Genomic DNA, 24,240 nt, shown 5'->3' on the forward strand with positions numbered 1-24,240 from the left:
GCTGATTATAAATTTGAGACTAAAATTGAAAAAGGCAGATTCAATCCAAGAAATAATAATGTTTAAATATATTGCAAAAATCAGTGTCTTTAAGCAGTTCCTGAATATACCATTATAGTACTAAGAACAATATTTTTGATGCCTATTTGATTGTGAATATTTTAGTTCATATTTATGCAATTTCAGCTATGCAAGCTGCAAGTAAAAGCTTGATGGATACACTGACGGAAATGTATGAGCCATCCTGGGTCGGGTGTGAACAAATTCCAGTTAAAACACAGGTTTCTAAACTTTACTTTTCTTAACTGTTTATAAGCATAAAATTTTTAAACTATATTTAACTCCTTTAAATCTTAAAGGTTCTTGAAATGGTTTGGGATGATTTTTGTCACAAACTTAATGACCAAGTTGGAGTACCAGTTGCAACTTACTTGAGCCAATTTCCAGAAATAAGGGTAAGATTTGTGACTAAATGTATTTACTTATTTTTGCGTTGAACAATTATTTTCTTTTATGCTGATAACATCTTGTAGCTCAAATTGTAGGGCAAAAAACGCAGTCTTAATAAGCTTCGCTAAAATTCTATGACATTACCGTATGAACTTTTTCATTTTTATAATTATGGATTTTCTCTTTTTTTCGATTAAAAAAATATTTTCAATTAATTTTACAGTCAAAAATATGTCTGACAACCAAGTTAATGGTTGCGGGTTCTAATCCTGCTCAGGGCATGGATGTTTCTCTTTGTGTGTTATCCTCTGTTGTGTGATGTGTGAATGTGGTCCACCCTATGAACGGGTATATGTGGCAGTGTGGCGTGGGTAATGTTGCTCACCTCCGTGACTTAGGTTCACAGGTGCCCACTGGGTGACGTTAAATGAGCAACACTTCCGGCATCTTCCGAGACAAAGAAAGACAAGTTCAGTGCCTGCCGTTAGAAAAAGAAAAAAAAATAATATGATTTGAAACTGAAAGTAAAATTTTTTTAAGAACTTTAACTATTTCGAAACTTTTTTCAGAAATATTGATTGGAATTTGATTCTTTAAGAAAAATATGTAATCTCCTTGTGAAGTATTTTCCATGTTTATGCTATTTGAAATTGAATTCCATAAATATCTATGACTCAAAATACTCTCGAAAAAATCGGTTCAACATTGAATGGTGGAAATATTATTATTTTGTGTTCTTAGAAGGAAGCATAATTGGTATCAACCAAGCTTTACTCAAAGAATTCCATAATCAACTTTTGAAGAATAGCTTTCACTTATTCTATACCAGGGCTGTCCAACTGGCGGCCAGCGGGCCGCATGCGGCCGCCAACACATATTGTGTGGCCCGCCAACTTCTTATTCAGGCTGATCGACCTCTGTTTTCCCATTAAAATGTCAGCAAATTGTTTTATAATCCTTCTGTTCCATTATTTTATAATTAATAATTCAACTATTAATTGTTATTGTATAAGAGGTAAGAGGTTATTGTTCAGCTTTTTCAAACTGCGGCCCGCCAGGTGATCAGTGGCCGGAATTCTGGCCCGTGGGCTCTTTGCAGTTGGACAGCCCTGTTCTATACTGTTAAAATTTTTTGATCGTTTTGAACCATAATATCGTTCAAATTTTACTGCAACCTTATTATGGTAATAAGTTGAACTTCTTTTATCGAACTTCATTAACTTAATTAAGGAATAATATGATTCAACTTCAAAGGAAACATTGTTCAAATTTACTCCTTGATAATGTTTCAGCTAATTTGCACCGAATTCTAGTTCAATGTACTGATATTATGATATTTACAAGCTAATGATGTAAATATATTCTCGTTCCTAAAACCGTTTGGAAGCAATTGTTCTGTAGGTTTTGTTTATTGATTAAAAATCCGGGAAAAAAGTACCTAGGCAAAAAATATTTTCTTTTCTCTTTCATATAGGAACTCATTTTTAGTTGGACTGCATTAGTTTGAAACAGAAAAGTAATTAAAACGAATACACAAATATTATACCCATACTTACTATTTTATTGCAGAAACTAAGTAACAATATTAAATTAAGTCATATTAAATATAACATTTATTGTAATACAAATATCTGCAAAATAATTTATTTCTCTTTATGCTTCTCTTAGAATTTTTTTATTCCAATTTTCTATTATTTCTTCAAACTTTTTAAATCATTGAAATTAACTTATTTCGAAAATTAACTTTTTAAGGTCCTATATCAACTTTTTTTTTAACTATTTCAGCAATTTTAATTAAAAAAAACTTTCCACTTTCGAAATTTCTTAAATTCTTTATTAAAATGTGATTTTAAGATTAATTTTGAAAAAAAAAATTTTTTTAAAGATTTATATTATTTACTTATTTTTTTCACTTAAAATGTTGCTCAACTACAAATTAAAGAAATCATCATTATTAAAAGGCAATTAGAAGGTAATTATTAAAATTAATTTGATCTCATGTCGAAACCAGATTAATCTAAATTTGCACGAAATGTTTTTTACAAGGAAACCTGTTTTTAACAATTGTAATTTAGTAAAAATAAAATTAAATGAAAATTTTGTAATTATAAATTTTTTTTAAATTTATTAAATTACAATTTATATTCCAAAATATTTAAGATGTTTTTTCTGTTATATTTATCCAAAACCTAATTTTTAAAAATATGTGCTAAAAGCATTGAAAATCAAAAAAATATTTATGCGTCATTTCAGTAACATTAGCATAATATTTAATTATTTCAGGGGAAAATTGCCAAACGAGGAAGGAAGCTTGTTGATTATGATAAGTGTCGGCACAATTTACAGTCCCTACAACAGCCAAACCGAAAGAGAGAAGAAATGAAAATTGGAAAGGTAAAGTATGAAATACTTAGATTAAATATTTATTTTAAAAAACTAAGTAAAATTTGAATTGTATTCTCAGTATGAAAATTGATTTATGAAATTAAAAACTTAAGAATGTACAAACGAATGATTTAGGTTCAGAACAGTATCCAAAAAAAATTAATTATATATATATATATATATATATATATATATATATATATATATATATATATATATATATATATATATATATATATATATATATATATATATATATATATATATATATATATATATATATATATATATGATAACTGCTCGATGCTTAAAAAATAAAGGTTAAAATATTTAATTTTCTAAAAGACTTTACTTTATTTTACTAATGTCGTTGATCAACCGACCAAATATTTTGATTTGCGACTGTTAATATTCAACTCCATAGCCTTGTTATTTTGAGCCCAAACCAGAAGACAAGGGAATTCCTGGATCAAGTATTGGAAGAGATGTGCCTTTGAGGAGGACTTTTTGACGAAACTAACCAGCATTTGCGTTATATGGAGAGGAAAACCAACCACTGATGATATTTCACGTCAGCACTGTCGTCGATGCAAGGGGGTACGGACTTCGTATTGACCAGCCATCACTGGGCTTCGAACCCGGTTCACCTCATTGGAAGGCGAACACTCTTTCCCCTGAGTCATCACACCTCTCTAAAAGATTTTTATTTTATTTTGTTTCTTAGTTTAATTCTGTAACCTTGTAATTTTGAACCCAATCCAGAATACTAGGAAATCCTAGATCAAGTATTGGGAGAAATTTGCCTTTGTGGAAGACTTTTTGATGGAACTAACCCGCATTTGTGTTACATGAAAAGAAAAGCCACAAAAACCTTCCACGGTTAGCCTGACGGCAAGAGGGCTCTAACCTAAGATCCGTCTACCACTGAGGATATTTCAAGTCAGCACTGTCGTCGATGCAAGGGGATACGGACTTCGTATTGACCAGCCATCACTGGGCTTCGAACCCGGTTCACCTCATTGGAAGGCGAACACTCTTTCCCCTGAGTCATCACACCTCTCTAAAAGATTTTTTTTTTTATTTTGTTTCTTAATGACTACTAATGTTCAATTCTGTAACCTTGTAATTTTGAACCCAATCCAGAATACTAGGAAATCCTAGATCAAGTATTGGGAGAAATTTGCCTTTGTGGAGGACTTTTTGATGGAACTAACCCGCATTTGTGTTACATGAAAAGAAAAACCACAAAAACCTTCCACGGTTAGCCTGACGGCAAGAGGGCTCTAACCTAAGATCCGTCTACCACTGAGGATTTCACGTCAGCACTGCCGTCGATGCAAGGGGATACGGACTTCGTATTGACCAGCCATCACTGGGCTTCGAACCCGGTTCACCTCATTGGAAGGCGAACACTCTTTCCCCTGAGTCATCACACCTCTCTAAAAGATTTTTATTTTATTTTGTTTCTTAGTTTAATTCTGTAACCTTGTAATTTTGAACCCAATCCAGAATACTAGGAAATCCTAGATCAAGTATTGGGAGAAATTTGCCTTTGTGGAAGACTTTTTGATGGAACTAACCCGCATTTGTGTTACATGAAAAGAAAAGCCACAAAAACCTTCCACGGTTAGCCTGACGGCAAGAGGGCTCTAACCTAAGATCCGTCTACCACTGAGGATATTTCAAGTCAGCACTGTCGTCGATGCAAGGGGATACGGACTTCGTATTGACCAGCCATCACTGGGCTTCGAACCCGGTTCACCTCATTGGAAGGCGAACACTCTTTCCCCTGAGTCATCACACCTCTCTAAAAGATTTTTTTTTTTATTTTGTTTCTTAATGACTACTAATGTTCAATTCTGTAACCTTGTAATTTTGAACCCAATCCAGAATACTAGGAAATCCTAGATCAAGTATTGGGAGAAATTTGCCTTTGTGGAGGACTTTTTGATGGAACTAACCCGCATTTGTGTTACATGAAAAGAAAAACCACAAAAACCTTCCACGGTTAGCCTGACGGCAAGAGGGCTCTAACCTAAGATCCGTCTACCACTGAGGATATTTCAAGTCAGCACTGCCGTCGATGCAAGGGGATACGGACTTCGTATTGACCAGCCATCACTGGGCTTCGAACCCGGTTCACCTCATTGGAAGGCGAACACTCTTTCCCTTGAGTCATCACACCTCTCTAAAAGATTTTTATTTTATTTTGTTTCTTAATGACTACTAATGTTCAATTCTGTAACCTTGTAATTTTGAACCCAATCCAGAATACTAGGAAATCCTAGATCAAGTATTGGGAGAAATTTGCCTTTGTGGAGGACTTTTTGATGGAACTAACCCGCATTTGTGTTACATGAAAAGAAAAACCACAAAAACCTTCCACGGTTAGCCTGACGGCAAGAGGGCTCTAACCTAAGATCCGTCTACCACTGAGGATTTCACGTCAGCACTATCGTCGGTCCAAGCCGGATGCGGATTCGTATCGACCATCCATCACTGGGATTCGAACCCGGTCCACCTCATTGGAAGAAGAGCGCTCTATCCTCTGAGCCATCATTGCTCTCTAAAAGCTTTTTGTACAATTTCTACATACCAAAGTTCATGTGTGATTTTAGCTACAAAAAAAAATTGCTACATATGTCATAATATAAGCAATATGAAAGTCGCCAACAGAGCTCTTTAATGTAAAGAAAGTTAACAGACTTGCTCTTTGCTGGGGCGATGAAAATTGCTAGTATTAAGTTCAACAGATTCACTGCACAGGCTCATAATTTGTTGTAGGCGTGTGACGTCGTTTTGGCGGAACTTATAGCTAAAATTTCTTATCAACTAGTCAGAGAGTAAGCCAATGTCAATTTTGCCAATCAATAGATCTCTTTTTTAACATTATTTTTGCCTATTTTTAAGTCTCTCTCTCTCTCGTTCTTTTTTCCTGCGATATCTAGAAGAATGATAATCATGAGCACATCTAATATGTAGGCCAATTAATTATGTCTTTGCAAATTTTTGCCGAATTTTTACCATTTTCAAAGTATCGTGTTCACGGCATTGACTTTCAATTATAGCTTTCTCTTTAAATACATCACAAACTGAAAATACTTAATGGTTGCTCATCTTAAAAAATGTGAATAAAATATTATTACAGTTTATTATTTTTTTTTTTTAATTTTTTATTGAAAAAGACTATCAAAGTAGTGTTTTTTTAGTTACAATCTGCAAATATACATCAGAAACATTTAATCTAAAATATATAGTTTAAATGTTGCATTACAACAACCTACAGCAACACTTTAACACTAGATGAAGTCAAAAATAATTGTACACTACTATGATGACATATTTTAGTGACATTATAGGCAGAAAAATTCTATTGATATGATTGTATTAAAAATTACCCAATCCAGAATTCGTTAAATATCTCATCGGTAATTTTAATTTATTCCATAAAATTTTTAACTCATTTAAACTTTTTTAATGTAAAATCAAAACAGAATCTACAGTAAGTACTATATGAAAGCATAGTTTGAGTAACCGATAAGCTTTGCACCATAAGGCATGCATTCAATGAATCAGCGGGTCACTCTTTTTTAAATAATTAAATAAACCATCATAAATTATGAGAGCATACATAGTTGTTTTTTATTTTAGCACACTTATTATAAAGTGAAATCTTCGTTTGAAATTGCTTGAATTATCATTCTTATTACAAAGTTTTATTCTTTTAAATGTCGAAACACAAAATGCTGAAAACATAAATCCTTTAATAGGAATAAATTTGATCTTTGAGATAGATTATATTTTTAAACTCTAACCACGAACTCTCACAAATTATAGATAATTAAAATTAAGTAACAAAATCAAAATATTAACTGTCATGTATGAGACTGAATTTTATTCATGATGGTGCTTTCTTTGTGCGCCAAAAGGACGCAAAATTTAAATATTCCATTCTTTACTGGATCAAACTTGAGAGGTATTAATTTTATTTTTTTGCATTTCTCTTTAGACAACTAAGATAAACTCAAGGTAAGTGAGAGCATTGTGCATCAATTTTTATAGAAAATATTCTCATCATTTAGAATTTTAATATAGAACTCTATAAAAATTTGTTTTGCTATAAGGTTTGATAAATCATGAAATATGATTACGAGACATTATTGGAAATGTAAGTACACAAAATGTAAGTATACAAAACGTAAGTATACAAAATTTACAACGATAAATATATTTACACAATATTCATTTATTTCACACCCATTTATACACATTGTCAAAAAATCGTACTTCCAACGTGAGTATTTTTTTTAATAATTAATAACTTCAATATTTTAAGTTTAATATACAATTTCTTCCTTCATTAAGTAATTCCAATTTAGGGCTTATCACTGAAATATTTAATTTAATTCAGATGCGCAAAAATAAATCGTTTAAATTACGTAAAATTTTGCATTAGTTTATGTATTTATTAAAAATAATTATTTAAGTGCAGTCGGCAAAATTAAACACTTTTTAAATATCTCAGAAACTATGCAATTCATTTTGATTAAATTTAAGATTTTACTATTCATAATTTTTAGTCTAAGCGGATATAAAAACTTTTATACATTGCAACCGAAAATTTTGTATCAATATTAAATTCAATAATGAAAATAAATAAATAAATATTAAAATTTGTCTTTTGCCTGAAATTATTGTTAAATAAGTTTTTAAGTCAATAAAATAAGTTTTGGTAAAATTTTATAAATAAGATGAATTTTATAAATAAGATGAATTTTATAAATAAGATGAATTTTATAAATAAGATGAATTTTATAAATAAAATGAATTTTATAAATAAAATTAATTTTGTAAATAAAATGAATTTTATAAATAAAATAAATTTTTGATACAATAAAAAATTTAGATAATATTTTGGTACAAAAATTTTCAACTTACCTTCTGACAAAACAGTTGATTCAATATATTTTAGTGTGCGCCTACCCTTATAAATCAAAATCTGTCAGTGAAAAGGTACGTTTATTTTAAGAAAGTATAATTTATGTTTGATTGCATAGACAAAATTGTGATTTGCATCAATAAGCAAATCTTTTCCCTCAAACCATACAGATTTAATTTTAGTTTGTAAAAATAGGATCATTAGATCAAAAGCTATTCCCCGTGAAACATTTTTTGTTCTGGTCTGAATTTATCGGCTGCCACTGTACCTGACTCTCCTAGTACCTTTTTACAAAATGCCAACATCTCTAGTTTTATCTCAACTTAATTCAATAGCCAAAAGTCTAAAATATTAAACTTTGTTCAATTTGTTTTACAGTTATTTATTGAATTAAGAAGTATAAATAAACTCTTGAAATATTTGGCTACTTACGCAATCAATGTATTCTACTCTCAGAAAAGTAATTGCAAACTTTCTTTTACTCTTGTTATTTAACATGTAATTTCATGTTATAACTCTGCGTCTTTATTTCAGGCAAAGGAAAGGTTAGATGAAGCCAGAAAAATGTATGAGGTTATAAATAATGAACTTCACGATGAACTACCAGCTTTATACGACAGGCAAGTTCTACTTTTGCAGTTAATTAATCAATATTCTTTATTTGACAGGGAAGCTTAATTTATGTTTTTGTTGTTGTTCAATAAAATACCAGTGTTTTGGAGATAAAGGTCAGTATGTAAATTTTGTTTAGAAGTTTCAATGTAAGAGTTCAGTTTTATTTTTTAGTTTTAATGCAAGAGTTCAGTTTCAGTAAAAAATGCAGGGTACCATGTAAGTTCGTATATAAAATTTATACCGTAACAGTCGAAAAAAAACTTTTAGTGTCAAATAGTTTATTACATTGAATTTTATGAAGTACACTGTAAGAAATTCCGGATCAAATTACTGTAAAAAGTATTGGCACCCTGGGTGCATCATCCGTAAAATCCATTTTTATCGTAATTTTTGCAGCAATGTTTATTTAATTGAAGTGGTTCAGTGATTTTGCAGTAAATATTACTGTAAAATATTACAATAAATAAAAAAATTTTTACCGCTATTCGAAATTTTATACAGTGTGTTATATAAAAAGCTTTTGAAACAACAAAACTGTACGGAATATCGCTTGCCATTAAAAATATATATAATATCTAATTTAAAATATATATAAGATTATAAGATATATAAAATATTTCATTAATTGCAGTGGTTCAGTGATTTTTCAGTAAATATTACTGTACAAAAATTATGATAAGTAAATTTTTTTTCGGCAAAATTTTACCGTTATTTAATTTGAAATTTTACTCTGTGTTAGATAAAAAGTTTTTGAAACAACAAAAAAACATCGGATATCGCTTGCTATTAAAAAGAAGAGAATGGAAACCGGAAGAATGGAACAATAATAAATCAGTGCCTGCAATTCAAAACCCTTCTTTCATAATAGTTTGGGAAGCTTTTTCTCCAAGAGAATATTATGTTGAAAAATTTGTTAAAATTTGGTCCTGAACCAGCAAAAAAAAAAAAAAAAACTCGCGTGAAATTTTGAAGACAGTTCTTTTTCTCAATTTGAAAAGAATGTTTCTTTTTCACTTACAGCGAACATTATTCAAGGCTAATGCAAATACAATCAGTTTTTTTTTTCCTTTGCCACAAAATAAATTTGTCGCTAAGCTCTCTCAATATCTATCCACTTGAATATTTTACTCGGAATATATTGCAATCGAAGCTAAATAATATGAAGTACCTAGTTTTGAACCATGATTCTCACACTAGTTTTAAGAGAAGACCGAAGCTTAAAAAAAAGGTGGAATCACACTAACTCGTTTATTTTGATAAATATTATCATAATTATGTTACAATTATCTATATAAAATTATAATACATTTAAGTACTCCTCAACATACCTTGTTTAAATACTTTGAGAACTCATGATACATACTGAAAGCGAATCAATCAGTTGGTTCTCTTGAGCAATTGCCACATTGAAAGTTTTGCCACAATGTGTCTTTTACCTCTGATACACATGCATATCAAACAAAATTAAAACTTTATATTTATTCCGCACAAAAAAGTTTACATTTTTGTTATTTATTGTAAGAACGTTTATATTTATCCTTTACCCATTTTTTACGTAATCAAAGTAATAGAGCAAAATTTTAAAAAAAAATCATTTTGCTAGTTTGCCTGAAATATTTATTATTTCTAACATTAAATACTTCAGGCAAACTAGTAAAATGTCTTTCGTATGAAATAAAGACAAAAGTGCAAAATTTAAGAAAATGTGGAAAAAAAATTATGCATGTAATAGGTTTTTATTCAGGAGATTTTTTATATACTTTCTATTTGTATTTATTTTTAACGTATTGCATTACAATGTTAACCAATTGATACACGAACGTAAACAAAAGCAAACCGGTTTCAGTCGCGTAAAAACAATAAAGCTGTATAGTATTACCTGTATAGTATCAAAAATACATATGCAAGAATATGATCAGAAGCAAGATTATTTTTTGAAGAATTTTTCATTGTATATAATACTGATATTTATTTTCTATTTTCCTATTATGATGCTGAGTTTAGTTAATAAAATATTGGGCAGTAAAATATTTACAGTACTTTTTTATGTAATATTTGTAATAGTGTAATAATCTGCCAATTCATGCTTTTAGCCGGATATCATTCCTAGTAACCAATCTGCAAACCATGTTCACATCAGAAAGCCAATTTCACAATGAAAACAACAAAATATTCAACCAACTATCAGAAGTTGTTGAAAACCTTTCATTAGAAAACCAAAAGGGAAAATACAGGACAAGAAAGCCAGGTTCGCCTTTAATCCTTAAAAGGTAAAACATTAACTGATTGCATTCATATATATTATTTTAACTTTGATTCAAAGATGCATAAAGAAAATGTTTAGAAATACAATCTTCAAATGTCTTATAATTAAGTTAAATTATATAATATATCATATATAATGTATATATTCATGGTTCAGCATACAAAAAGACATTAATTTTGCAATAATTTCAGCTTATTTCACAGCAAATGATCCAATGCATTACTACATGTACTATAATCTATCTTTTTAGTTATTACTTTTATAATGTAAACTATTATTTTACTAAACTTTTACCATCCTTTACATAACATGATTTAAGAATATGTGACAATTTTTAACACATTATTATATTTTATAATTTAATAAACATTATTACATTTTTATAATTTATTTTAAAATTTTTTTAAAGTAATGCGTCTTATTTCAAAATATCTATTTCTTTTTTTAAGCTGTAAATTTCTTATGACTGTTTTTATAACTGTTTCAATAATGTTTTTTGGTGAAATAAAATTATCCTTAAAAGGAAGTAAAAAAAAAATTTTCATGCGGAAATATTAGCTAGTATGTGATGTTAAATTATAGATAATGGACAGAAAAAACATTTATTATAAATATTTTCAGCATGGAACTTTAACTAGCTTGAATATTTTCTATTCATATCTTTTAAAATAGTACCTTAGCTTCTGAGATGTAAATTTTTATGAGGGGAAGGAGTTCCAAAAATGTAGCGATAATACGAACGCTTAAAAATTCTATTAAAAATATTTTTATGACAGAATTTTTATTTCTTAGAAATAAATAGTTTATAATCGTGTCACTCATTAAAATAGTATCTTAATCTTTTAATATTAATTGTTAAATGGTTTAAATTTTAAACAAATTCTTCAAGAAATACGCTTTGAATCGTAAATATTTACGATTTTGTCGAATGTTATAGTTTATTAACCAGAAATTATTTGTTTAATAGAATGACATAAATATTTAATATGGTTCAACATTTGTTATAATTAAATATTTATAATTGAGCAATTATAAAGTAAATATTTGTTATGACTGCTATCGTAATGTGTTATTAGCTTGATAATAAATCTTTATTAACAAAATGTGTTCTATTTCGCTTAACTTAAACCCTTGATAGCAAGGGATTGAGCGTTACTGTGTTAAATAGTCACATATTACGTAAAATAAACATCGATTTTTAAAGATATTTTTTATTTGTTGTTAACAGAAAGAGTAATAAGTATAAGTGGACAGCTAGTGTAGAATGATTGAAGGCCTACAATATTGCTAATGTTTTAAATTTTCTAACTGTATATATTACCTGTTTATTTTTATGTATTCTAACGAAAACTGTAGATCATCAAAATTTAGATAAAAAGTAACCATAGTAATTGCATTTTCATAAAATTAAGTTAAAGAAACTGTTCATTAATTAGCCAGAGATATGTAAATTGTCTTATTTTCTTCAAAAAAATATCATTTTAGCAGCCAGTTGTAAGCCAATTAACCAATCCAATTTTGTTAACCAATAAATCTAATACATTTTTTAGAAAATCTATTTCCTTAACCGTTTTTATTTACAAAACCCGAACGCTTTGAGTAACATTCGTCACACAAAAGGTCCAGTATAAGAAAACACCATGAACTACAATGAATGCAGTACTACTGATGATGATACGATTAGAAGTAATCGAAGATTTCCGACTGGTGATATCTATGCAGAAATACATCTGAACAAACGTTTCAATATTCTTCTTCTACAATAACGCTAACTACTGAGCATTATTCTATCCTGGAAGCTTCCATCTTAGCACTACTTTACATTCACTTGAAATGCTCTCAAGTGAACTCAGCAAACAGTTATGAGTAATCTACGTTGCGCTCGTTTTGATTTATAAGACCCTAAATAACATCGCTGCTATCGCTGTTGTATTTCTGATTCCTCTATCATCACACTAGTCCACATCTCCATTCGGCAAACCTTATATAAATAAAATATTTCATGAATTTTTCTTTTTAAAAAATGCTTATGTTCACTTGGTGCTGTTTTTATCGTTATCTATTTTTTAATACCGAATTTGAATATATATACATATATAGTATACATATAAACGTTTTTGTTCCAAAAACTATTTGTTTCTTATTCGACTGGCCAAATGGATGAAGTACCTATGTTCTCTAACATTAGGAAATTAGAATTTAAAAAAAGAAAGAAGAAGCTAGCTACTATTGTGGATTCAAGAAATATATGTTTTCCAATCTACAAATTTAGTTTTAAAAAAATTTGTCTTAATTAGAATAATGAAATAAAACTTTTATAATTTCGACTTAGACTTCAACCCTAAAAACGGTCTCGAATAATTGCTTGGCAGTTTTAAGAGCACTTTATTCTTAAACCATTTTAAAAAGGTTATCCTACATAAATAAATTTTTTAAGATTAATTATGCAAAATTACTTTTGGTCGCAAATTTCGACATTTGCCTTTGCTTCCCTTTAATGGACAAAGCGAGCTATTTTCATTTTGTGACGTAGTGAAGTTAAGTGTTAACCCAGCTTATAACCAAAAGGCAATTATTTGCAACAACTTTGTTTCAAATCTTAGCCAATACCATTTTTTTAGCGTACTTGTTCTTCTTTCACAAATAAGCAAACAGAACTCATTAAATTACAGAACCAGTTGAAATTTTTCTTCCTAGCTTCGAGAGTCAGCTAAAGTTGAGACAAATGTTAGCAGTGGAAATAAAACTATTGAAATGCTCCAATCATCAAGGATCACCTATTACCCAAAAATTTCTTCATAATGGGTTTTAAAAACAATTTCTTTAAAACTTAATTTTTTCATGCATCTTCTTCGACCACTTGCCTTTCCAATAAGTTTTGAAAATCATTATTTTTTTATTCAGGTTTAATACTTTTCTAGTTACTCTGTTTTATTTTTATGAACAGTATTTAAGTGGTAAAACATTTTAAAAAACGTTGCAATTGTTTTTTCAAAATGTGAATAAAATTTCTATTTAGTGATGGTGATACAAGGCATTATGAAGAAATTGAGTTCAGGAAAAGTCAAGCGCGTATGTCAGGACATATATCTAATGGAGAAATCATTTCATCTAATACTCTACCATCTGGTAAGTAGGAAAAATATAATATAAGTGTAAAAGAAGCATGAATAATCTTACAGTATTGAATAGACTATTAACGAAACCAAGATATTTGTTTTTAAGCTTTTATTGAAATAAAATAAAATTGCATTAACTAAAAATATTGTAATAAAGTATTCATTTTATATATACGAAAATACTAAACAATAGTAAAGTAAACAATGTTATAACAAACAAAATTTATTTCTTTTTATAAAAAAAATAATATTACAGTTTGTTCTTTTTTATAAACTTTTTTCTTTTTTATATTCTTTTTTTGTATTATTTTTTATTCTTCTTTATATTTTCTTATATTCTTTCCTTATATTCTGTTTTTTATATTCTATATTCTGTTTTTATATTCCATATTCTGCTTATTCTTTTTTTATATTCTTTTTTAAAAGATAATATAATTAGTCTTGTGCTATAGTACAATTTAATCTCCCCTTATGGACTCTTTTCCTGGGCGGACACCTCATATTAAGGATTAAGAATTTCCAAAGTCCTTGACAGTCTACTATGAAACCATTATAAACTTTCTTTCAAGGACAGATACTCTCTTAACCGGACATGAACAGTAATTTGCGTCTAAAAAAAGCTCTTTTAAATCCTATTCTTTTTTATAAACCTTTTTCTTTTTTATATTCTTTTTTTATATTCTTTTTTACTCTTCTTTATATTTTTTTTTATTCGTTCTTTATATTCTGTTTTTTATATTCTATATTCTGATTTTATATTCTATATTCTGCTTATTCTCTTTTTATATTCTTTTTCAAAATAATGTAATTAGTCCTGTGCTGTAGTACAATTTAATCTCACCTTATGGACTCTCTTCCTGGGCGGACATCTCATATTAAGGATTAAGAATTTCCAAAGTCCTTGACAGTCTACTATGAAACCATTATAAACTTCCTTTCAAGGACAGATACTCTCTTAACCGGACATGAACAGTAATTTGCGTCTAAAAAAAGATGTTTTAAATCCCCTCAAGGGAGACGCTCTACAATTTTATTAAATATTTTTTGTCCCTTTTTTAATATGAATTTTGCATAAATGTAGGTGTTTTTCATGGATAAAATAATGAATTAGGTTGTTTATGAATGTCTGTGGGCTGTTTTCCCCCACGCATGTATAATCAGTGAACTTTTGTCTAATTTGATGAAGGTAATTCTATCTATTTGATAAGTGTAAAGTAAATTTTTAAAAAAAACGGTTGTATTATATTTACATCAATCGACAATTTTACACATGCACTGAAAAAAATTTAAATTGTGATTTGACGCTCGTGTGAATAAAAAAATAAGAGCATTGTTTGTTGCTGTGAATAGGAATGAAATGAGTCCCAATTAAGTTCGAATTAAGTTTTCTTAAATAGTCTTCATCCTCTTCATTATAATTTAAAAAATTTAAAGCAAATATAAAATTAATGCTGAATATCAGGATATAAGTTTTAATAAATAATTTTGTTTAGATAAAAAGAGAGACATATCTCTAACTGTATCCCAGACCAATGCCATGAATTCAGACAACACATTGAGAGATTCTCTGAGAAAGCCAGCTAAAATTGAAAAAGATTATGAGCCTGTTGAGGTAAGATTATCTTAGTAAATTAATGATACCTCAAAATATCCACTACTTAATCTAAAAATGTTCATCAAATTTATTTACCCGCATATTAAGGTGAATGAGCTGAATCAAATGGGAGATTCTAAGGATCAAAAACTTGATGAGCTTTATGACATACCTGTAGGTGCCACAACCACAGATTTACCTGCTGGAGTTTTGTACAGGGTAAGTATTATTTATTTTTTTAAAAAACCATTAATTACTTAAACGATCATTGGTAAGAAAATGTACAACGTATTATTTAACCCTTGCTCGTTAAATCAAGTATCTAGAGAGAAACCAAAAATTAAGAGCAGTTAAGTATTAAAATTAAAAATTAAGGAATAATATAGCTTTTAACTTCTCATTCTTTTGAATTTTCTCATTTCTCTCAGATTAATTTAAATGGAATTCAAAGTTTAAAACATAATTGCTTATATCTCTCTCTATTTATCTAACTAGAGAAGATGCCAGTCGGAAAGGAAATAAAACATAATATTTATAATTTATTCGAACTGCTCTCATTTTTTTTACTATAACCAGCGTTGAATAGCTGATCCCATTCTGAGTTTACTACTACCAATGTTCAACTATATACCCTTGTAAATCCAAACGACAAGGGAACTCCTGGATCAAGTATTAGAAGAAATTTGTCATCGTGGTGTACTTTTGATGGAACTAATCCGCATTTGCGTTACATAGGGAGGAAAACTACGAAAACCATCCACGGTTTAGCCAGATGGCAAATGGACTCTAACCCAAAATCCGTCTACCACTGAGGATATTTAAGACAGCACTGTGGTCGGGGCGTGTCATGTGTGGAATTCGAATTGATCAGCCATCGCTAGGATTCGAATCTGGATAACTTTATTGAAAGGTGAACAGCCTATCAGTGAACTTATATGAAAATGTTTTTAAAAAGATGTATTTGTGGTCTAAACACTACATCATGAAGATAATTTATTTAAGATCTTCCACAGTAAGCATAAAATAGTTTTCTATTTAGTTTTCTCGAAAAGTAGTTAGAGTACTGAAGCCTTTTCTTTCTGTAAGCATCAATTCAACTCATTGTCGGACTGAAAGATAAAAAAAACTACATTGTTAGAAATTTCTCTGATAAAATGGTTAAATAAAGTTAATTTAATTGCTATTTTGACACATACAAACAAAACAGTCAAATAATCATAAATAAGATTGTATTCAAACTGTTAACTGTGAGCGAAACCGTTTATACGATTAACGCTTAACGGTTATGCGCTTTCACCTAATACGGTTAAACAACTAGAATTTTATCGCACCAACTAGGTTCACCTAATGCAGCCGCTTAGCTCGTAACAGCTGTGTAAATATTATAGCCGAGAGGGCTAATATCGTGACGGACAAAACGGAGATTCAGGTCTCAGCGCTGACACCGCAATATTTCCTCCATTCCCTTCAACATATGAAGAGTTTCTAGCGTTTTGCACTCTCCAATTCGTGACCCTGGACAATCAGAATACGATAAGCTCATTCACGTATAGATAGCTGCACCATAAAGCTGCTTAACACAAAAAAGTTTAGTATTTACCATGTCTGACGATAGGTGAAGCAACCAGATAAATTAATTAAACCACATTCCGCGGTTTATTTAATAAAACACAACTCATCTATTAAATTTCATTTTTACGGTTTTGAAACCATGCCAGTTGTAAATGGTAATATTGTATCTATCGTATAATTTTGTATTAATTTTGTAAGAACATTTTCTACCATTAAGGTTTTAACCATACTAGTAGAAAACGGTTTCAAAACCTTAATGGTAGAAAATATTCTTTACCGTAAACTTTACGGTTTTTTGGATGGACAGACTGCTTTCAGTTATTTTACCGTAATTTTAGAATGAAAATTCTAGCAGTTGACTTAATCATCCCAACGCTCGGTTATAGAAATAAAAAGAATATCACGGCTGTTTAGAAAAAAAAGCGAAATTTAAATTAACTATAACAAAAAACTAATTCTTGCGTGCTAATAATGTACCTTTAGAACCTTCCGCAAAAAATTACTGTAAGCAGTAGTGCTCAGAGAAAAAAAAGTTGGTAAAATTACCGTACTTGTATGGTAATGACATTACTGGTGAACTAAAAAGTAATAAACTTTGCATGAATAATCTTTTGCTCAAGCCAAAAGATAAATTTTGTTACACAATTTAGCATAAACAACAGAATTTTGTCTTAAATCTGCTTTTAATCAAAATAACATCATTTAGAAGCGATCACGCCCTTATACATAGCAATTTATTGGTTAGTTTATCCAGAATTCCAGATCCAATGCTATAATAAGTGCATTGAATTATCTCCTGGTGACATCTTTGATGCACTTGTTTAATCCATTTCAGCAAAAATTATGTGTATTTTTCATGGTATTGTACTATGATCAAATCTTTTTGTTTTTGAACAAAGTTCTAAAGAAAAAGAAACATTTTACCATTTTTTACGATACAGAATTAAATAGAAGTAGCTTTACTATGAGCAGCCAAGTGAATATTGTATTAAAATATCGTAAAAAAAAATTCTATTGAAATTGATGAGCAGATGAAATTGTGAACGCCGAGGAAAGAAAAGAAAATCTAAAATTTGAAAAGAAGACCCATTTTTGATACATCATAGTTAATTTTCATCAACAGATTCAAATATATTTCATAATTTTTATTAAGTATTTACTTTTATGTATTATATTTTATTCATTATAAGACACAAATGAAAAAGGAAGAGCTTTTCTCTCCTTTTGTTTCGCATATCAACTTTTACTCTGAGGCGAAAATTCTCCTTAGTTTCTAATTCCAGAAGAGTTTTCTTTTTTGTCTAGACTTTTGAAGTGATAACTTTTCTGCACCTGTAAAACAGTAAGTTGGAATCTCTCCAATAGTTGAACGATTCAGATTCGTGTCAAGCTGAAGTTAAGATTTTTTTTTTCTCAATTCTGCTGGATAAAATGATTAACTGCGGTACGGTGAAACTGATTTTATAAACGTGAAGGCTATGAAAATTGTAATAAAATCAAATTTTCTAATAGGTTGAAAATATATGCAGTAGGGAACCATTTATAACGAACCCACATTTAACCAGATACCGAATTTAACGAAGAAATTAGTGTGCGTCGTGAAATATAATAAATGTATTAGAGTGTACTCTTTTAGCGAGGTATTTTTGATCCTTTTTCTCGAACTTAACGATAGAAATAATTCGGCAAGAATGAAAAAATACTAGAAATAATAAATAGCAATTTTAAGTACTAAAAGCAAATGACTCAATATGACAATTATAAAGACTCACAGACGAATTTACTATAAACACTGAAATGTAGTCTTGCAGAGTAATTATAAAACTCTAAATAATAACTTACTGAAACTATATGAAATATATAGATATAACTATATAAAATACTGGCAATAAAAGTTTTTATGTAAAAAGTGTTTAATGAAGAAAATTGAAAATGAAACAAGGATTTGTGAAGTTAAATAATCAACGCTAGTTGAATAAGTTTTTAATTGATATTATTTTCTCAATTCACGTAAGTTATTTCTTCATTTTTAATTTTTTGTGTATTATATCTTCAATTCGGTTTAAGCTAGAGACAGAATTGAATGAGCATTTTAACTATTTTCCAAGTTTTTCATTAAATACGAATCTCAATACACTTATATTTAGTAATATATAAGCTTAATATTTTGCTATTTTCAGATCTACTTCACTTTAAAATTAAAATAAATTACCCTCTAAATTTTCTTATAATTTGTATATTTTAAAACCATGCGTTTCTTGCTCAAAAAATACTGTTACAGGTAATAAAATGGTTTCTAAAAGAGAAAAAAATGCATGTACAATTTTAAATTAAACAATATGTTAAAACTTAAATTGCTTTTGAAATATTTTAGAACTCATACCAAAATCAATTCAATGTCCTAGAATTTTGAGTCCAAAATAAACGATCTAAGAGTTATCAGAATTTGATACCCGATCATGAAAATTCAAACTAAAATTTCGGATTAAGAATCACGAACAAATAAATTCACCGTAAAATTCGGTGATAAACAATAAAGAAATGTCAGTTCGAAGTATAAAAACTGATGTTTAAAAAATCAAAATTAGCATTATAACTTCAATGATTGCCGCTCTACTTGCATTTAATTACTCTGAGAATAGAAGCTTATCAAACCACACCTGCCAAATTTTATCTGCCACTAATGTTCTCAACCCCTTAACAGTGACATTTATTTCAAAAAAATGCCCCAAAAATAGAAAAATTTTTTGACTGTTTAATTTTGTTCTTTATATTATTATAAAAGATAGAAATTGGTTTTTATTACAAAAATAAAATTTTAAATGCAATAACTATTGTATTTATAATTTTTGCATACACATAAAAAAGTAATGGATTACACACACATCTTATTCTATTAGAGCAAATTAAACATAATTTTGAAGCTAAGTATAATATAACTAGTATAATATAATATAAAAACACAACAATATGATTTTCAATACATAAATTTTACAAATCTTTCACAGTATGGTATATCCCTTTACAGTATGGACAACACCCACATTTTCCTTCCCTCGACTGAAGTCGTACTCGTAGAAAAACTAGGACCACTAATGTCATCTATTATTGAAGCTAAATATAATATAACTAGTATAATATAATATAAAAACACAACAATATGATTTTCAATACATAAATTTTACAAATCTTTCACAGTATGGTATATCCCCTTACAGTATGGACAACACCCACATTTTCCCTTTACAGTACATAGGAAAATAGTGAATTAAGTATCCTAAATCAGAAACGAACTCAGCTCGGGCTTCACAAAATAGAAACGTTAATTTTTCTCCTGCCCGAAGTCAGTTTGGGCATCACAAATACTGTACGTAGTATAGTGCGGCTTTCAGGAGAACTCCTCCAGACACCCGTCTCGCGTCGTGGCTGGTACTATGGTTACGAGGAAAGGTCACTTCGAATAGGGGTGTGGGGTGAATCGTTTTGTCTTAGTCTTAGCGTAGGTCGTCGTGAGTAAACCAATCGACACCTTTTTTACTCCATTTCACCCCCCATTAAAAATGTGCTCTTGCTTGTTACCATAGCAACAAGCAACCCCGGACTTTCAGTCTGGAGTGATTTCGGGCTACACTGGCAAGGGGTTAAACCATTCATTGTGCTAGGAAATTACGAGAGTTAGAGTGCGGGATGGACACAGCTTACTTTATTTTTGCCTTCATAATCGGATTTTTGCGAACTAAGATGCAATAACTATAAATAGAAACTCTTAAAATATGCTACGTAAAATGAGCAGGCTAAATTTTAAGTTAAGAAAACAGACTGTAAACGTAATGTTTTCTGAATAAACATGCCTTTTTTGGCAAATTCAGATTTGTGACACTCAAAGTATGGGGAAAATAAGTTATATAAGTTACTTTTTAACTTTTTTTTTTTCATCTACTAGAATTCATTTATTTATTTTATTGCAATAAATATTGTAACCATGAAATTGTTCTTTATTATAGGTTCGAGCTACTTACAAATATACAGGGGAAGATGTGGATGAATTATCGTTCGAAATCGGAGATATAATACGTGTTGTTGAATACGAGGATTTAGAAGAACAGGTAAAACAAAATTATTTATTTATTTTATTTATTTTTATTTTGAGGTTTCGTAAAGCAGGATGTTTATAAGTAAACTAAGCCTACTCTGAGGTATATAGTTGGTGTAATCTAACATTAAAATCAAAATTGCACCAAATTAGGTATAGGAGAAAAGATTGCGGGAAAATAGTTTCAGTTTCATCCAAAACTCACCGATATGCGGTGCTGAAGCTGAAATGAAATGAAACATGCAAGTAGGGACCACAAAAATGGGAAAATGTTGCGTGCAAGAAAAAAATAAATAAACAGAAAATATATATATGCAATGAGATGTTGTCAAATACACTCATTGTTAAAGGGTAAGAAAGAATGAAGACATAGATGATACACAAGGAATAAAGATGTGGATACAGATCGGGCATGAAAATATAATTACAGATGACACTTCATAGTGTTTTTTGTCTTGCGTAATTTTTTAGTCCGGTCACCATTCCGTTAAAACAGTTTCAGTTTCAAATTTTTGCTTGCATGCGTTGTGCAAAATTTTTCACAATTTCTGAACATATAATTTATCTTGAAATGTTTACCAAGAGAGACCTTGGACTTTAAGTAACCCCTTTGTAACCTAAAATCAGATGCTACTGTCATTAACTTAATTTCTCCATTTGCATACTTCAGTTTCACATGCGTTTTCAGCCACTTTGCCATATTTTTCCTATCGGCAAGTTTAACTAAATTATTTTTTCATTGGATTTTCTTCTCCATATCATCATTAGTTGTTTACTGAAATTTATGACATGTCCTGCGTATCATCAGTTTAATTACATTACAAGCACTCTATAAACTTTCTATCATATTGACATACTGACAAATTTGGCACATGTGTAGATGTAATTATTTGTACCTACAAATGGAGCTTTCTGAAACGGCATTTTTCGGTCCGGACGACTCTTTCAATTGTCCTCCAATTTACAGAAAAAGTTAATAAGTATGTAATATACATGTATAATATAAAAAATACAGATTAGGTTGCTCAGATTAATATTTAATTGATGAGGTGATAAATGCTTTACTAGAGTCTAACGATGGAATAGTGAGGATTAAAAACACCAAAGCCAGTTTTGTTGCAGAATGAAACTTAAAAATGTTTTTTAATAATCGCCTTTAACTCCTCTCAACTTTCTTCGGAAATAAAAAAGGTTTTAATGTTTCTAATAAACTCTCTTTCATTGTTAATGATTCAATTAGTACTGATTACGTTTTTCTTTTTTCATCTCTTAATTATTAATCAGCTAAGCTAGTCAAGTAAAATTAGATTTTTTTCTTCAGGGAAATTAGGCACGGAGAGTATCAAGTCGAAAGTCAATTTCACGCCAGGTAGCGGCAAGCATGTCGGCATCCACAGAGGCTATTGCGGTTATAATTCTGGCTTTAAGGTCATCAATGTTCGACACGATCCTCCTGTAAACATTGTCCTTTATAAATCCCCAAAGAAAAAGTCCATCGGCGTTATATCAAATGATCTGGGTGGCCAAGGAATTGGACCTCCTCGCCCAATCCATCTTCCTGGAAAATGGTCATTCAAAGAACTACGAACGATGATACCCCAATGAGGTGGTGCACCATCTTGATGCAAAAAGACATGTGGCTGAAAGCTCTTCTAGTTGGGGAAATACGAAGTTTTCCAACTTGTCTAAGTATACGACTGATGAGACCGTCTTTTCTGTAAAAGAAGAAAGGCTCAATGACTCGGTCGTGCGTTAGTCCACACCACACATTAACCTTTGGGGAATCCCTTTGTGTCTCACGGTATTCATGGGGGTTTTCAGATCCCCATATGAGCACATTATGGACATTAACAATGCTAGAAACACCCATTTTGATGTTTAATAACTCATAACACTTGCCGCTACCTGGCGTGAAATTGACTATCGACTTGATATTCTCCGTGCGACGAAGGGGGCACACGTGGAAGTTCATTGACAAGGGTCGTGAAACTTTTTGAGTCTATCTAACCATTTATGTTATTAATTTTAATATATCTTTAGTATTTTATGAGTTATTAAACATCAAAATGGGTCCGGGACTATATAAACACCCTGTATTTTAAATATATACATATTTAGGGTGACGATTACAGATTACCTAGCATTCGCTCTTAATGTTTTATGCGATCCACGAATCTAAATCGAACAAAGTGGTACGCTTTCTTTATTTGCATTACTATTTGTTATTAATTTTTTTTATTAATTATAATTAATTCTATTTTAGGAGGAAGGCTGGTTAATGGGAATGAAAGAAGCAACTGGAGAGAAAGGTCTATTTCCAGCCAATTTTACCCGTCCCATATAAAATAATGCGATGGCTGTCAATAAAAAAATTCACTCTAAGAACAAGAGAAGTTAAAGTTTAGAGAACTTTTAATGGAGAACGTGTACTTATGTAAAAAAAACATATAGAAAGAGGTTTATTTTATTGGCAATATAAAAATAGATAAATTATGTATTTCGTGAACTCATTGTACTTTAACTCATTGCTTTATTACAGCTTAAAATTGAAAAAGGCGTTGCTTCCGAGTTAAAAACTAGAGTTTATTGTTGTTGGCTTTTTGTAAATTGCTTGTTGAAATTGTTTTAAAAACTGAATAATAGTGTTACTTATTTAAGTTAAGAAAGGCTAAGTTGTTTCATTCAAACTGAATTTCAAATGATGATTTATTCAATGATGTTTTATAATATTAAAAATAAATTTATTTATCATGCAATTCCTTATACTTCTATATTTTTCATAAAGTTTTATGGTTTATAAAATTAATATTTTGTAGAACAAGTTTTATTATGATTATTTTAATCAAAAAATAATTTTAATAACTTTTTACTGAAAAACTACATATTGTTGACTATTTACATTTATTCTTGATTTCAATTTCAGAAATATAAGGATTCGAAAAAGTAACAGAACCAAGTGTTTTGTTTTTATTTTCTATTTTCTTTGTAGAAATTGAATACAAGAAAATCATGTTACATTTATAAATTGTTTTAGGGATAAGTAATGGATATTGGTTCTACACTTCAAATTTTGATGAATTTTATTATTTTCTGTGGAATAATAAATATATTATCTGTGTTGAAGTTAGTCATTTCTCACTTAATCTATAACTTTTTTTTTTATAAATTATCTTTAAAATAATTTGTTGTTGTTGTTACTTTACGTCG

At 29.5% G+C, this 24,240-nt stretch overlaps 1 protein-coding gene across 1 annotated transcript in view; it reads left to right on the top strand.

Annotated features, from left to right (window-relative positions):
• The window catches only part of Amph (amphiphysin), a 62,583-nt gene extending 38,427 nt beyond the window's left edge, over positions 1-24,156 (top strand). Inside the window, exons 4-13 of the mRNA XM_021147865.4 lie at positions 187-281; positions 360-455; positions 2,734-2,844; positions 8,309-8,394; positions 10,483-10,659; positions 13,675-13,784; positions 15,268-15,386; positions 15,477-15,587; positions 20,945-21,046; positions 23,297-24,156. Of these exons, the coding sequence (XP_021003524.1) occupies positions 187-281; positions 360-455; positions 2,734-2,844; positions 8,309-8,394; positions 10,483-10,659; positions 13,675-13,784; positions 15,268-15,386; positions 15,477-15,587; positions 20,945-21,046; positions 23,297-23,377 (1,088 nt within the window). The 3' untranslated portion in view covers positions 23,378-24,156. The remainder of the gene's footprint in view (positions 1-186; positions 282-359; positions 456-2,733; positions 2,845-8,308; positions 8,395-10,482; positions 10,660-13,674; positions 13,785-15,267; positions 15,387-15,476; positions 15,588-20,944; positions 21,047-23,296) is intronic.
• Positions 24,157-24,240: the final 84 nt, after the last annotated feature.

The sequence above is a fragment of the Parasteatoda tepidariorum genome, chromosome 11 (genome assembly GCF_982258835.1).
Source record: "Parasteatoda tepidariorum strain Cologne lab strain chromosome 11, Ptep-v5.0, whole genome shotgun sequence".
NCBI lineage: Eukaryota > Metazoa > Arthropoda > Arachnida > Araneae > Theridiidae > Parasteatoda > Parasteatoda tepidariorum.